Raw genomic sequence first — 16,327 nt, forward strand, 5'->3', positions numbered from 1 at the left:
CAGAAATCGAGAGTGGGAGAAATCCCTTATTACCAAAGATGCTTGAGTGTCCAGGAGCCAAAACGACAGAAAAAGAATCTTTTGGCTAATTTAAGGTTGGCTAGATGCCACCATTTCTGGCTGGCGGCCAGAGGGCCTCGAGGGGAGAGGGATGGCAGGGCGCCACAGGAGAAGGTCAAGCACTTCATCGCTAAAGCTGCCTTTGGGTGTAGCTGCTCAATGGGAAACTGAAAACTTTTTGTCCAACAAGCTTCCCAAGTGATTCCTTAGCACATGACATTTGCCAACCTTTACCTAACTGATCCCTTATCCCCTCTGCCAATCAAAGCAACCACAAAATTTCATCTACGCCAAACGGGAACAGAAAACAAAGCACTTGCTCCAATATTCTGTGACTTTACATAGAAGGCTCCGGTCAACGAATACCTGCCGGATGACATGAACACTGTCCTCCGTGCGGGGCTATTTGGACTGGCTCCTCCCGATTTGACTGGAAAATCATTTTTCCTGGTGAATTTCATGGTTATGTGAATTTCTAACCACACTGGAGTCGCTAAACAGCGGAATTCCAAGTTAGAATTGAAGTAAAGATTGTATATCTATGTAAATAACCCACATGCTTAGATTCAAACCTTTTGAGACAGGTAAGGGACCTCAGTTAAGTGACAGTAACAGTTCAACATCTGAGCGCCATGGGTCAACGTGCAGCTGCCACGTCACTGCCAGGACCATCAGACGCGCTACTTCAGAGACGGAAAAGCATTCTCGGGTGTCATGTAATAGGCTCTGGGATCGGTTTCCTCAAGATGAACGAAATAGGATGGGAGAAGCCAGGGATTCCCAGATACAAGGCAATCGGAACTATGTATGAAAATTTGGGGACTGCTGATCCCCTTCCGTCCCTGAGAATTTCTTGGATCTGAAAAGAAAAGCCTCATAATTCAAAAATTACATTTGAGTCAAATAAGCAGCAATTCTGCATGTATGAAAAGTTAGGGAAAAAAGTCACTGGCTTCAATACATAAAAATTAGAAAGCGAGCTGTCCAAAATATAACAATTAAAAATATCGAGTGCATCCAAATCCAATAAATATTAAATACTGAAGTGTGTGTTCTTCCCGCTGTTAGAAGTACCAGTCTGGGGGAGGATATATGTAAGACTTGGCACCTGGTTTAGGAAACTAACTTAGCAACATCATTCCTAACAATAAGGATACAGGACTTTGGTTTTACTGGATAGCAAAAGCATAAAATGAAAGATCTTTTACTCCCTTTAAAGTGCTCTAATATAGTTTCATTTTTCTAATTCTTAACTGTGATGTTTTAAAAAACTATAGGACTGAATTTTATAAGTCTGACAATAATGACCCTTTAACCCCATTTTTCCTGGTCTAGTATTTTAGTCCAAGCCTATCTCCTAAGCCCCGTTGGTGCTCATATTTGATCATTTTAAAAGCCTGCCATTGTCAAATAAGATTGGGAAACACTGGCTTAAGGGCTTTACACCATGATCCTCAAAATGTCAGAGAACACCTGTTGGCAGCTTTAACATTTATTGTTTAACCAACTAAAGAAAAATAAAAAACAGTCAAGGCAGCAGCTGCCACCCAGAATAACTTAATACACTAATCAGAAAAACATGCTCAGAAAAGAATCACAAAAAGAATTTTTAAGAACTTTTGATATGGGTTACTGATGGGTTATTCCTACTCCATGAATAATCAAAGCCCTTAAGCTCTGTTTACTAAAATTCCTTGCATATTCCATTATTTTTAAAGATTTTATTTATTTATTTGACAGAGATCACAGGTAGGCAGAGAGGCGGGGGGGGGGGGAGCAGGCTCCCCACTGAGCAAAGAGCCCAATTTGGGGTTTGATCCCAGGACCCTGAAATCATAACCTGAGCCGAAGGCAGATGCTTAAGCCACTGAGCTACCCAAGCGCCCCTATATTCTATTTTTCATGCTTCGTAGTAGTTGTTCATTTATAAGGAAGAAGGGAAAACAACATAGTGCAGAAAGCTCAGCACTGGTCTTTAGGAAGGTTGAGCTCGGGGTCTGGCTTACCTGCTTACCGCTGGATAACTTGGTAACATCTAGAACCTCTCAGAACTTCAGTTTCTAGATTATATGGAAGACTGGATCAGGGGTTCTCAACCTTAGCACTACTGACATTTTGGGCCAGAGAATTCTCTAGTGAAAGAGGGCTGTCCCTGTGCACAGTAAGACAGTTATCCATTGCCCTGACCTCTACCCATTACATGCCAGTGGCAACCCCCAGCTGTGATCATCAGAAACGCCTCTGGACTCCTGCCTCCAGGAGTGAGAAATCACCCCCGGTCGATAAATCACTGGACTAGATATAGCCTCAATCTTGCTCTAGCTCTCATCTCCTACAAAATACATTAAATCTTATTTTCTTAAATGTTATTTTTTGAGACACTGGTCAACGTGCCAACTGTGAAGATTATACATTTTAATTTTTAGAGAAATTAAAATACAGGGACCATCTATACCAATTCTAATTTTAGAAGACTCCAAGTCTTTCAGGAATTAAAAGTCATAAAAGAACATCGAAGCATGTAGGAGGGAAACAAATGTAAATGAAGTATATCTCAACAATATTTGAGTCCCATTTTCTAGGGTACTTCAACTGGATAAAGGAGATAAAGAACACATTTAATATACCCTTCTTCTCATCTAGTTCTACCACATGAGTAGTCTTAGAAAACAAAGGGCCTTGTAATACTGGCACAATTTAAAGAAACACTTAAAGCTACTAACAATCCTTTAAAAATATTTTTTAATAAGCACATTAGAAAAAAAGTTTACACTATTTTAACACCTGTTTTTACTCCAAATTCACAGAACAGTTAAACATCTTACAACCTAGACCTGCTATTAAAGGTGCTGAGAAGTCATACATGTGTATACTTTGTGGGGAAAATAAATCACGTACTCCATTTCCCTCAAGAACTGCCATTTACCAAGCTTTTCCTTCAGTGAAATTAACTGCCTAGAAGCCAGACCCCCATTCACAGACTGACATTCCTGACCCTACAACCAAGAGGATGATGACCACCCAAGTAACCCCTTCCTAGAGGCAGGCCATTTTTTTCTGTTGAAGAGCTTAATTTCAAAATTCACATTAAAGTAGAGTAGACTTGTCAAAAGATTTTGCCTGCATCTCCCAAATTTAAAACTTATACTGCAGAAAGAATGCCCTTTTTTTTTTCAATATTTTATTTATATATTTGTAAGAGAGAGTGAGAGAGCACAAGCAGGGGGAACAGCAGACAGGGGAGAAGCAGGCTCTCCGCCAAGCAAGGAGCCCAATGCAGGGCTCAATCCCAGGACCCTGGGATCATGACCTGAGCCTAAGGCAGGCACTTAACTGACTGAGCCACCCAGAAGCCTCTGGAGAAGGAAGGTCTTAAGAGAAAGTTAAGGGCCCCACATGCCACTGATTCTAAAATGACAGAACAATTGTTATATTCATAAAACCTCTACTTGCAAAAGAAACTGAAATGTGAAACAAATGTGCTCCTCTTTTTGAAAAGAGACACAAGCACAAAGAATACCAAAGTACATGCCCGTGAGGAACATCTAGTCCTTTCCTTAACTGATGAGGCCACGGAAGCCAAAAATCAAGTCCCAAATAGCAGCATATGACAGAGGAGAACATGTCTTCTCCACACGCCCGCCCTAGTTTTCCTTCCTGAAGCCAGTGTGTTAAAGTGCCTGGTTAAACAATTTTGATGATGTTTACATAAGAAAACAAATAAGCGGTTATATTTGTTTTCCCAAGCTGCTAGGACAGGCTGCAGTTGTGGTATAGAGGAATGAACACAGTAATGGAAAAATATCAAATCCCATGAAAAGGCAGATGCTTGGGCCCATAGACTAATTCAGCAAGTCCTCTGCTATTCCTTCTCACCTAAGTTTCTTCCAATAAGTGGACCAAAATAGAGTCTTATGAACCACAGCCCAGCAGTGTCCACATCAGTACAGAAGAGCATGAAACAAAAACATATGTTGAGGGGCGCCTGGGTGGCTCAGTCGGTTAGGGAACCGACTCTTGGTTTTGCCTCAAGTCATGATCTTAGGATCGTGGGATCAAGCCCGTGTCAGGTTCCAAGCTTAGCAAAGAGTCTGCTGGGGTTTCTCTCTCTCTCTCTCTCTGCCCCTCCCCACACTCACTCACTTACTCACTCACTATGTCTTTCTCTCTCTCTCTCTCTCTCTCCCTCTCTCTGTCTCTCTCTCAAATGAATGGATAAATCTTAAAAAAAAAAAAAAATACGCTTAACCTGATGTAAAATCTTACGTGACTGAAACACACCCAGACAACACATTGAGAAGGACAATAATGAGGACAGTTTCCAAAGGAATGGTGGAATCGGTCTCATTATATAAATGAAAGAATGTGTGGTATTCAACATTAAATCACATACCCTAAAAAAAAATCAACTACCATCTGAATTGCCCGCTCCTACCCACAGGTTCCCTAGGACATACCTAGTTTCACCTGTTGCTCCAGGGCAAGGGAACCCTTGCTTAAAAAGGCTAAAGCTGATATTTGGAGTGCATGTATCAGTGAGGTTAGACCATCTATTTTCAATTTTCAAACCACCCTTACTATTTTGTGCCAACAAAAGACAAGGAAGGAGAACAGTGGTTTATGGAGCTACACTCACTCTCACTCATCTGGCTTATCCAGAATACAAAAGAGCTCTATCTTTTTTTTTTTTTTTTAAGATTTTATTTATCTGACACAGAGAGAGATCACAAGTAGGAAGAGAGGCAGGCGGGGCAGGGTGGGGGGAGGCGCGGTGGGCAGGCTCCCTGCAGAGCAGAGATCCAGATGTGGAGATTGATCCCAGGACCCTGATACCATGACCTGAGCCGAAGGCAGAGGCTTAACCCACTGAGCCACCCAGGCGCCCCTCTATCTTCTTTCTTTAATAGCATGGTCCCTAATTACACAGTTCCTTCTTTTAAATATCAAGTAGTATTCAGCATCACAACATTAGGTCAGTAACCAGCAATTCTTCAAATTCTCCCTTCTGATGGGATTCAAATGGCTTCTCGGCCTTTGCAGAGTGTTGGTACCGCCGGCAAGGAGAGCCTCATTTCGAAGCGTAGGCTGCCACCTACTGACTGTGCCCCAGTCTCTCTCAACACGAGGCTCTTCCACAGAAAGCGTATCAATTCCTTGCAGGATGCTCTCTGCTGTGTCATTTCATGCCATGTGTTCAACTAGATCAATATAATCTTTCAAATACAAGTGCTTTTAACTTCAAAAAAAAAATACAGGACAGGTTTCTGTACAGCTAAACATCCCTGGCCTGCACTCAAAAGGGCAGAGAACTATTTTTAAGCCACAAGCTATTTTTTTAAATATGGAAAAAGTTCTATTTGAATAGATGTCTCTTCACCACTTCCTTTATTCCTCAGTCCTAAAGACTGAAGCTCACTCCGTCTCATTAGAATTGATTTAACTGTTCATACTGATCAACCTGGAATTATTAAAAACTTTGTAGTCCTAAAGCACTTGTAAAAAAAAAAAAAAAAAAAATCACAGCAGCTGATAATAAAGCTAAAATTAGCCTTTAATTAGCTCAGCCCCCTGTCATAGAGACCTTAACTGCAGGTGCCTCCTTTTTCTAACAGAGGACTTTTTTCAAGTGAGAGTTTCTTGCTGTTTTTTAAAAAAAAAAATCAGGGGCATCTCAGTTACTGTCCTCCTTTGGCTCAGGTCATGATCCCAGGGTCCTGGAATCGAGCCCCACTTCTCCTTCTGCCTGCCACTCCCTCTGCTTGTACTCTCCTCTCTCTCTCTCCACCGTCAAATAAATAAATAAAGTCTTTAAAAAAAAATCAGACCAACGAAACATCATGAAAGGGAAATAAGGAAATCCCCTTTTTGAGGCAGTAGGCCACTGTCTTGGTGAGAGTGAAGGGTAAGTTCACTCAACAACATCCACTTCATAAGTACTGCCAGACACTCTATTAGGAGCCCAGGGTGCACAGATAACTTAAACATCTATTGCCTTCCAGAAGCTGTCCAGTGCAGAGATCTGGTGGGGAGACAATTACAAGGCAACCTGCACTATGTCAAAGGTATAAAATCTGAGCAGGGAAAACTATGGCCTGGGTCTGCTTGGGGGGTCAGGAAGAGCTTTATAGAGGAAGCTTCTGAAGGCAAAAGTGGAGCTTACCGGGAAATCAGATGAGAGAGAGAGCTAAATGGTGTGTGCAAAGGACGAGAGATTGAGGGAAAAAAGCGGAGGCTTAGGGAAAACATCTACCAGTTCAACATTGGTAAAGAATACATTGAATGAGGTCAGGTAGGTAGGGAGAGGGCAGCTCTCAGAGTCTTTTCTATATCCTGCCAAGCAATGTGCCTTTTAGAACGATCCCACTGGCGGCCAGGTGGGGACAGGAGGCAGGGAGATTGCTAAGAAGAGCCATGAAACTGTCCAAGCAAAGAAGATAAGGGTCTGCAGGCAAAGAGGCCACTTTAGGAAGAAACTGAGAAGATGAACTTGTAGGACTTGACCGGGGCTGAAAAACAAGAAAAGAGGAAGAGACTCGGATCCCCCCAGTTTCTGGCTCAGGTAACCAAACGGGTAGTGGCAAATTCACTACCACTAGTGGCATATTCGCAGTAGGCTCTGTGGGTTTTCTGGGCTGAGATAATGCACTCCACGGAATTTGAAAATTGGAGTTTGGAAACGGTGAGTGTGTTGGAAACAGTGCGTGGGAAGTGACAGGAGGTGATGATGAGCCATGGAAACACGAAGACACAGATGTGAAGCTCAAGCCGGTGGTCTACACTGGATTTAGCAATTCACAAGTCACTGGAGTGTAAGCAGCAGGGGATGGGGGATGAAATGCCCCAGGCAGAGAGGGTGCGATCACAAGAGCACCACAGGGGAGAAACTGGGCAGCAAGAGGGGAGGAAGAGACCCTGGGCAGGCAACAGAAGCCTCCCCGGCCTCAACAAGCACTCAGCTCACTACCACACCGGGCCAGCAGGACAGAAGAGTGAAGGCTAGAAACTGCTCAGCCACGCAGCTACACCAGATGCAGACAAGACTAAGTTCAACCTCTGCTTTCCACTTCCACGTGTGAGGCGCTTGGAAGTAGCCACTCTGTCCAAGTCAAAAGCTGAACAGACTGAAAAATCAACAACTCTTCCTGGACCCAAGAGAGAGGAGAGGACACACAGCAAACCGCTGTCTTCCTGGAGGCTGAGGAGACAGAGAGACGGAGGAAGACAGGCAATCTTGACTTAGCAGAGCAGAGGCTGAAGAGTAAAAATGACTGCCAGAGCCAGGGCCAGAGTAGGAAAACTTGAACGGTGAATGAGGAATGGCTGGAGGCTCAGTGTGGACAAGCCTGAGAGTTAAAAACTCCAGGGAATCCAGTCCAACCTAAGAAGGCCTCCCCAGTTTTGTGAGGCTTACCTCTAGGAGCTCCACCAGGTTCCTATGATAAACACGTGAGAAAAATGCCCTCTTGCTTCCAGCTGGGGAAGTGCACAAGGAACCATTTTGAAATACACCAGAGCACTCCCTTCTTAAAAAGGCCTGACTTCAAGGGAAACCAGTTAACCAGAGCCTAATCTGCTGGGTATTTATTGTCAGACTGTAATTGACCTGGGGGAAGGAATATGTCCAACTCCAGTCAGCTCCAGGCCTCCTGGCCCACCTGAGAGAGAGGAAAACACACCTGTGAAGTTCACAGTCCAGAGGCAGAGGCTCAATAAAGGACCGAGACCTAAACAGGGTTACAGAATATGTCCCTTCCCCATACACCTCACCACACATCCCTGAAGACCTATTTATAGCAGTTCCTTTCACCCAGTGCATCATGTCCAGCTAGTGAGAGAAAATTACAGGGCATACTAAAAGGCAATATCACAATTTGAAGAGCCAGAGCAAGCATCAGAACCAGACAGGGCAGAGACTGCAATTACCAGACCAGGGATTTAAAACAACTATGATGAATATGCAGAGGGCGCCAATGGCAATAAAGGAGACAACAGGCAAGAACAGGAGAGCAACATAAGCAGAGCTGAAAACCCTAAGAAGAAAACAAAAGTATAATTCTATATTTGCTTGTTTTTTAAGATTTTATTTATTTATTTGACAGAGAGAGAGGCATTGAGAGAGGGAACACGAGCAGGGGGAGTGGAAGAGGGAGAAGCAGGCTTCCCACTGAGCAGGTGGCCCAATGCAGGGCTTGATCCCAGGACCCTGAGCTCATGACCTGAGCCTAAGGCAGATGCTTAACAACTACCCAGGCACCCCTAATTCTATGTTTTAAACATTATTTAATATATGCAAACATACTCAGATATATTCAAATATGGTCTAGAAGTATGTAAACCAAGAGTGGTACCTTGGTTTTCTCTGGTTATCTCCAGAAGTATGGACAATTTTATGTTTCTCCTTTTCTATATTTTCTAAATTTTCTTTAATGCATATGCATTGCTTTTGAAATAAAAGGTGCAAAGGCTTTTAATTTTTTTTTTAAAGAGCTAAAGTTTGTAGGCATCCAAATGAGCTGGAACTGAGACAGTGTGAGATAGTTGAGATTGAGGTACCTCAATCTCTGAAAAGCTGTTAGAAATAGGAGAAAGCAGAGGGACAGCTCTCAGAAAATCCATCTGCTATAAAGAGAAGAGACCCTCTCGGTAAGTAAGGTGGAACATGCCATGATGTCTTAGATTCAAGTATAACAGAACCTCAGAGAACAGTAGGAAAAGAAGGAACAACAGTTAGGGGAAAAAATCAGAAAGACTCTCCCTGCCGACTGCACCCATGAGCTTTAGAGAACAGTGACAAAGGTAAAAAGAAAGGGAGACGTCAACTCTTCCCCCTGAACTTAACCACTTGGCTGACTCCCATTTGAGGTAAGACTGAGGGAAGAAACAAAAAGTCAAAGCACCTCAAGGTCATCCCTAACAGTAAGGAGTTGAAATATATTCCTCACACAGCAAGTCAGGAGGGAGGATGCTGGGATCCGCCAAAGTGCACTCTGCTTGAAGTCTGAGTCAAATGAAATGAGGAAAAGCAACTGGCAAAAATCAATCCCAGGCCAAGCAAAAGACAGATCAGCTGAGGTAAAACATGTGGAAGAATAATGGGATGGTAAAATTTTTTTTTGAGTGAGGGATGGTAAATCACATGTGTCAGCTTGGCTAGATGATGGTACCCAGTTACTTGATCAAATACCGGTGCGGATATTGCTGCGAATGTGTTCTTTAGATGTGATTAACATTTAAATCACTAGACTGTCAGTAAAGCGGATAGCCCTTCACAATATGGATGACCTTCACCCAATCATTTGAAGGCCTTAGGAAAAAAGACAGGCTTCCCCAACAAGAAGAAATTCGGCCTGAAAACTGCAACAGAGAAACCCTGCCTGGGCTTCCAGCTTGCTGGCTTGCCCTACAGATTTCAGACTTGCCAGCCCCCTTATTATGTGAGCCAATTCCTTAAAAAGTAAATCTCTCTCTCTCTTTCTCAATATATATATATGTGTAGGCATTAGATACAGGTATAGAAATAGGGAGATACATATAAAGACAAACAGAAATAGATGCATATATAATACACATACATATACACACACATACATAGATACAATATATCCTAGTGCTTCTAATCTCTGGAGAACCCTAATATAGGAAATAAAAGATGAACTCTATTAGCAAAGACCAGTAGGGCAGAATCTTGAACTAGAGACACTGGAAACAAAATTGCTGGCAGTAGTAAGAGATCAAAGCCTCCTAGATTTGAATGACATAATAAACTAATACATTTAATGAAGATGATTTTGGCATCTCTAATATGTGTGATCTGAACCAGATCAGAGAGATACTGCAATTAGAACACATTCAGAGAAACCCAAGCCAACAGATTCTGTAGATGGCTACGGAAATGGAAAACAAACCAACAAAAATAAAAACAAAAACAACAACTATGTGTACAATAAGAATCCAGCAAACAATGGAACAGGCATCTTTTGTATCTTCAACATATTTAAGAAAAAATTATACAAGAATACTATTCATATAAAAAGATAGTGACTTACCATATTTGTCTCGCAAGCCGACAGTACATCTAAAGACTCCACCAAAAGCAACATCTTCACCAAATATTACTGAAAAACAATGTTTACAAAACATGTTTTATTTAATAACCCTTAAGTGATACTGACAATGAAAAATGTTTACACCTTAAGTCAGAAAACAGAAATGGATTAGAAGTTTAAATCAAGGTTTCTCAACTTCAACATTACTGACAGTTTGGACCGAGTAATTATTTCACTGTAGCAGCCTGTTCTGTGCATTGTAGACATAGAGCAGCATCCCTGGCCTCTACCCAGTGGATGACAGTTGTCACCCACTGCACACACACACACACACACACCCACACACACAGAGTCGTGACAGCCAAAAGTGTCTCCAGACTTTGTTAAACGTAAGAGGAAGAAGGGAGATTAAAATTGCCCCAATTGATGAAGAAGCACTTATCTAAAATGTCATCTTGTTTCACCCAGAGCAGTAGTAAAGTAACTTAACCAGTAGGACAGCAAGTGGCAGAACTGACTCACACTCCAAGCTCAAGTCCCCTGCCAGTGGCTCTCATTCAAACATGGTCTACAATGCAAGGCAACAATCTGAAGGGCTGAAGGGAAAGCATTCCAAGCTGAGAGAATAGTCACAAGTAGGAAAAGGACCTAAATGGTGTAAAAGGAGGCAAGTATGGCGGCAGGTATTGAGCAAGGCCAAGGACAATAAAAATGGGTGTTCACATAGCTGAATCTATGAACACCTAACCAGCTTCGTGGACCTTAGGAAATTCACCCTTCTTTACTCTTCAAGATCAATCATTCTCAGATGACATTCAAACAAAGCAAGATCTCATCATCCAATAGTATAGCGCTCACTTCCTCCTAACAAATTAACCCCTTGTTCACTTGACCTTAAAACTAGGGATTCTCGGGCACCTGGGTGGCTCAGTGGGTTAAGCCTCTGCCTTCGGCTCAGGTCATGGTCTTAGGGTCCTGGGGTCGAGCCCCGCATCAGGCTCTCTGCTCAGCACGTATCCTGCTTCCTCCTCTCTCTCTGCCTGCTTCTCTGCCTACTTGTGATCTCTGTCTGTCAAATAAATAAATAATCTTTAAAAAAAAAAACAAAACAAAACTAAGGATTCTCAAGTGGAAGCCCAAGGCATACTAGATATATATATTTATATATAGTCTATAGTATATATTATATACTAATATATAAAAGTATATATATTCATACATACTAGCGCACGTATTCATACACACACACACACACGTATATGTGAAGAAAAGCCAACCAAATTGAGGAAACATATAGCAAAACAACTGTTTTTATACCAATAATTAAATTTAATAAGATAAAGTTATTTACAAATACTAAAATTATTTCAAAAAAATCTTGTAAGTGGGATGACTATATCAAAGGAAAGCGTGGAACCAAATCTTCATGTCATAAACAAATTCATAAATCTGAATCAAGGGGTACTTCCTGTTTTTTTCCTATATGCTGGAGAAACAGAAGTACGTATTAGGTATCAATTCAGAAAATATTAATATAATATCAGGACCACAAATACTATGGGCAAAAGTTGACTTGATTATGTCAGATATACATGAGAACTAATTCATAATGAACTGATTTTAAAAATGTGTTAATACCATAATCTGATTATTTGACTTTAATCATTTGACCAGATCATTTAAAAAATTTCAGGCAGACCTATGTTAACCATTGAGCTTCAGATGCAGTATTTCCAGCAAATTTTCAATCTGAATTAACACAGCTACCACACTCACACACAAAGGAAGTTTACCTGCAGTAGGATCTTTAGCCAATGAGTTATCCAAGGCACTTGTTATCGCCTGGAAAAGATTCATTTTCTGAGTTTGCCCTGTGAAAATTTAAAAAAAGAAAAAATTTTAAGTAACATTTCCTACATCGTAAGATGTATAAAAAATAGCCAGTTTCTTAACAGTTGGTTACAACATGATTAAAATCAAAGAACAGAAAGTATAGAATATCCTATGTGAATTTACTGGATGAGTCACAAAGAGGCTGGTTTTGCAGAAAATACAAAAGCAATATAGAGTTCTGCACTTGATGATGAAGCAAAATTTACACTTACTAAACAATGAAAAAACAAGTATAAAAAAGGAAAAAGGAATTTAATCAAGTCACCAAATGTGTATAGACAATAAATAAAAGTGATGGGAAGTTGGAAAAAAGAACCAGCCAGAGTGAAGTGCTCTGGAAAGACACTGGGCAGGGGTGAAGGCTATCCTCATAGAAAGTGCACAATGACCAGAGGCACACGTCAAATATGCCGGTAACAGCAAATGGTCATGGACCATAGAACGATGAGGGAGGAAGGCTAATGATAAATGTTAGCACTCAGAACTTGCTGGTGTTTGGAGAATACTACAATCCCAGGCATCAACACACCAGTCTCGGTCCTTCCACTGTCTTGCTAGAATCTCTGAAAGCCAACTTCTGGCTCCCTTACTCAACTGATAGGACGGTGAAATGAAATAATACACGGAAAACACTCAGAATAGGACCTGACACAGTGCATGCTAAATAAGTAGGAGCTATTTACTATTAGACTCTGGACTTCACCCATGTCCTTCATCTCAACCTTGGTATTATCCTGAATTATATAAAAATTTATTTAATAAACTTCCAAGTGTTAGAATTCAGAAACATTACTTTAGAGTTTTCAGTCTTGGTGCTGTCCAGAGCCCACACATATCCCAGAACTTGAGATCAGCTCCTCTCCAAAAACAGTCTTGAGGGCAGAGGAAAGCTTCTGCCTCAATCTTCTCTGCCCCAAAGGCCATCTTCACTTTAGTGCCTGATCTGTGCACTAGTGTTCACTTTAACCCACAGCCATGCTGGGAGCAAATCCCTTGAACACCTAATTACCCTTGACTACTGTCCCATCTAACCTTTGTGTTCCTCGGCAGCCTGGGGTCGTCCCAAAAGCCACAGCCTGATTCACAGTATGGGTCACAGCAGTGGCTGCTGCCATCAACACTCTGGCTGTGACACACACTGGCCACTCACCTTTTTCCTGGAGACCCATCCTCATCCCAAGCCCAGCCTGGATCCACAGCAGGCTCTGACCTATGACACCATCATCATCCATCACCCACTGTCACTCAACCTTTTGACCCCTTCCACACTGCTGAATGCCTGGGGTTCAGGTCTTAGCAGTACTCACTCAGATCTGTCCTGCTGCCCTCTCTGCTGAAAATAAAGGCCGTTTCTACTCTTATTTTTTGGTGAGGATAATAGGAATTCATTCAAGTATTGTTATGCCATGAACGCCAAAGGGGATATAATCACACCACACGTCCATGATGACTTCATAATTTATTTTTCTTCAAGCTAAGGCTGTATTATTTAATAGATACTTGCCTTAAATCATTCTTTATTGTATAAAGCCTCTTTAAAAGTACTTATTGGTGCTCAGCATCAGATGACAATGGTTAGGGGTAAATTATTTTTTCCCACCACCATGACATTCCCATATTTCCTCCTATTTCATACATTTCCTAGAGCAAGATTTTTGTCTATTATGATGTTCATAGCTAAGAACCTAAGAAGGAGAAAAATGCCTAAATATCTAAAGTGGAATTTATTCCAAGTGTGCTGACCATCTGAATTAATCTGGAATGCCTCCAAGACATCTTATTCCATTGCTGTTCAATGAGTTTGAAGTACAAAAAAAGCAAAGACTTTAATAATAAAAATCATATCAAGTAAATCTGGAAAGTACTGCTTAATTACCCACAAGGAATCTATTCACCTTGTAGGAAAATAATTTTTAAGTAAGGTTATTTAAAGGTTTTATTTCCATGTAAGCACAAAAATTTCCACTCCTGAGTACTTTTTTTTTCAACAGATTCAAAATTTTAGGGGTTTGGATTAACTTCTATGCTACTAGATGCTTTTAAAAGATTTAAATAATTGGGGTGCCTGGGTGGCTCAGTGGGTTAAGCCTCTGCCTTGGGCTCAGGTCATGATCTCAGGGTCCTGGGATAGAGCCCTGCATTGGGCTCTCTGCTCAGCAGGGAGCCTACTTCCCCCTCTCTCTCTCTGCCTGCCTCTCTGCCTACTTGTGATCTCTCTCTCTGTCAAATAAATAAAAAATTTTAAATAATTTTTAGTAGAGCAACAGCTATCTTTCTTTCTTTTTTTTTAATTCATTTGAGAAAGAGAGAGAGAATGAGAGAGAGAGCACAAGCAGCATTGGGGAGGTTCAGAGGGAGAAGCAGGCTCCCCACTGCGCAGGGAGCCCAAAGCAGAACAGATGCAGGACTTGATCCCTGGACTCCAGATCATGACCTGAGCTGAAGGCAGTCCCTTAACAAACTGAGCCACCTAAGCACCCCTCAGCAATAGCTATCTTTCAATTATTATTAAAGTTGCAGTGTGGTCTATAAATAGGTCAGGGGGAAAAAAAAAATCACAAATTATTCACAGGTGAGATCACTTTAAATATTTATTCACATTAGAATTACTTATTCTCCTACAGGTTATATTAAAGACCATTGATAAGATATGCCTACATTCTCTCATGATAAAGTATGTATCAATCTGTAGTATGTGTAACTAAGAACAGTAAGAGGGGCGCCTGTGTGGCTCAGTGGGTTAAAGCCTCTGCCTTCAGCTCAGGTCATGATCCCAGGGTCCTGGGATTGAGCCCCACATTGGGCTCTCTGCTCCGTGGGGAGCCTGCTTCCTCCTCTCTCTCTCTGCCTGCCTCTCTGCCTACTTGTGATCTCTGTCAAATAAATAAATAAAATATTTTAAAAAAAGAACAGTAAGAAATTATTAAACACCGCTGCCAAATTATACAATTACCAGTATTAATAAATGGCTGTTGAATTTCAAAACTAGGCTGATAACTCTTATTTCCAAGATAAAAAGTTAAAACAAAACTAAAACAGACACAGCAGTGCAATTTCCCTAGTCAGGGATACCAGCTAATGGATACCCATTGGTACCCACTGCAGTGAGCCAATCACTTGAAATTGTCCTAAGTAGAGCATTGTGAAAAACCAGGTCATTATCACTGCTGCAAAGATAAAGCGGCATGTAAGGTAGTGTCGGTGGAATATAAGGAACACGATAGAGCAGAAGCCCCAAGAGGGCAGGGATTCTTACCTGCTTTTGATCAGAAGTATATGCTTAGTGCTTATAACAATGCCTGACATGTAGTAGGTGCTCGATAGCTATTTGCAGAATGAATGACTGAACAAGGAACCACAGGAGACTAGTTCAATAAAGATAAAATATACAAAGTAAATTGTTCATCAACCACTTAAAGATAAAGACATACAGTAGGAAAAAAATCTCTACCGATGTTACAATTCAGTCAGACTGCAGGGGAAGGGGAAGGAGGCAGAAGTGACACTGAGGCGGAGTATGCAGTTACTGAGTAACTATTCAGTATCCAGTAGCACTAAGGGAGGAAGGGAGAAGTCTTCCCAGGACTAGAATATGGAGACAAAAGGAGCAAATGGGTGCCCAAGGAGCAGTGCTTAGCAATAAACAAGGTCAACAGCAGGGCACGTAGACAGTAAGTGGGTCTATGGTTAGACCATGAATAAAAAGACACAGCTGTGACATGGAAAGTGAGGGTCTCCTTTCAGAAACCAAAGGATCTTCCAGCATATTCAGCACTGGCCTTCCTCTGAGCTGCCTCATACTTGGGACACACCTGTGCAGCACAGCATTTTCATGTCCTATCCCTTAGAAAGCTCAGCACTGAGGGCCTCACCCAAACATGACAATCAGTATATGCCTGTTGAAGCATGATGAATGCATGATTTTAGTGGCATAATCTGGCACTAACCATACTGTGAAATGGAAGGATGCCTAGGAAACTACCTATTTTCTCCCAACAAAACCTCTTCTACCCCTCCAGATGCCCCGTTCTCCAGGAATCCCTTTGTATATGCCAGATGTGTATCTCTATCCCATTCCAAACCCTGTTACCGGGTTTCCCAACCTCTACCCCATAAAGTAAGTTTCATAGAGAATTCAAATATGAGGGACAGAACATTTTATATTAAAATGTAAATGAAGGATGAAGGGCACCTGAGGGGCTCAGTCAGTTAAGTGTCTGCCTTCAGTTCAGGTCATGATCTCCGGGTCCTGGGATGGAGCCTTGCGTCAAGCTCCCTGCTCAGCAGGGTGTCTGCTTCTCCCTCTCACTCTCCTTCTGTGCTGTCTC

The 16,327-nt window shown here is 41.7% G+C and overlaps 1 protein-coding gene across 2 annotated transcripts in view; it reads right to left on the reverse strand.

The window, feature by feature from the left end:
- BCKDHB (branched chain keto acid dehydrogenase E1 subunit beta) overlaps positions 1-16,327 on the reverse strand; it is a 217,720-nt gene that overhangs the window by 194,211 nt on the left and 7,182 nt on the right. For both annotated transcript variants that reach the window (XR_014311931.1, XM_082731185.1), the window contains exons 2-3: positions 11,900-11,977; positions 10,107-10,175 (exon numbers count right to left, since the gene is read on the reverse strand). Coding sequence is in view for 1 of the 2 variants with exons in the window: in XM_082731185.1 (XP_082587311.1) it covers positions 10,107-10,175; positions 11,900-11,977 (147 nt within the window). In the remaining variant the exon portion in view is untranslated. The remainder of the gene's footprint in view (positions 1-10,106; positions 10,176-11,899; positions 11,978-16,327) is intronic.

The sequence above is a fragment of the Mustela nivalis genome (genome assembly GCF_964662115.1).
Source record: "Mustela nivalis genome assembly, chromosome: 5".
Lineage (NCBI taxonomy): Eukaryota > Metazoa > Chordata > Mammalia > Carnivora > Mustelidae > Mustela > Mustela nivalis.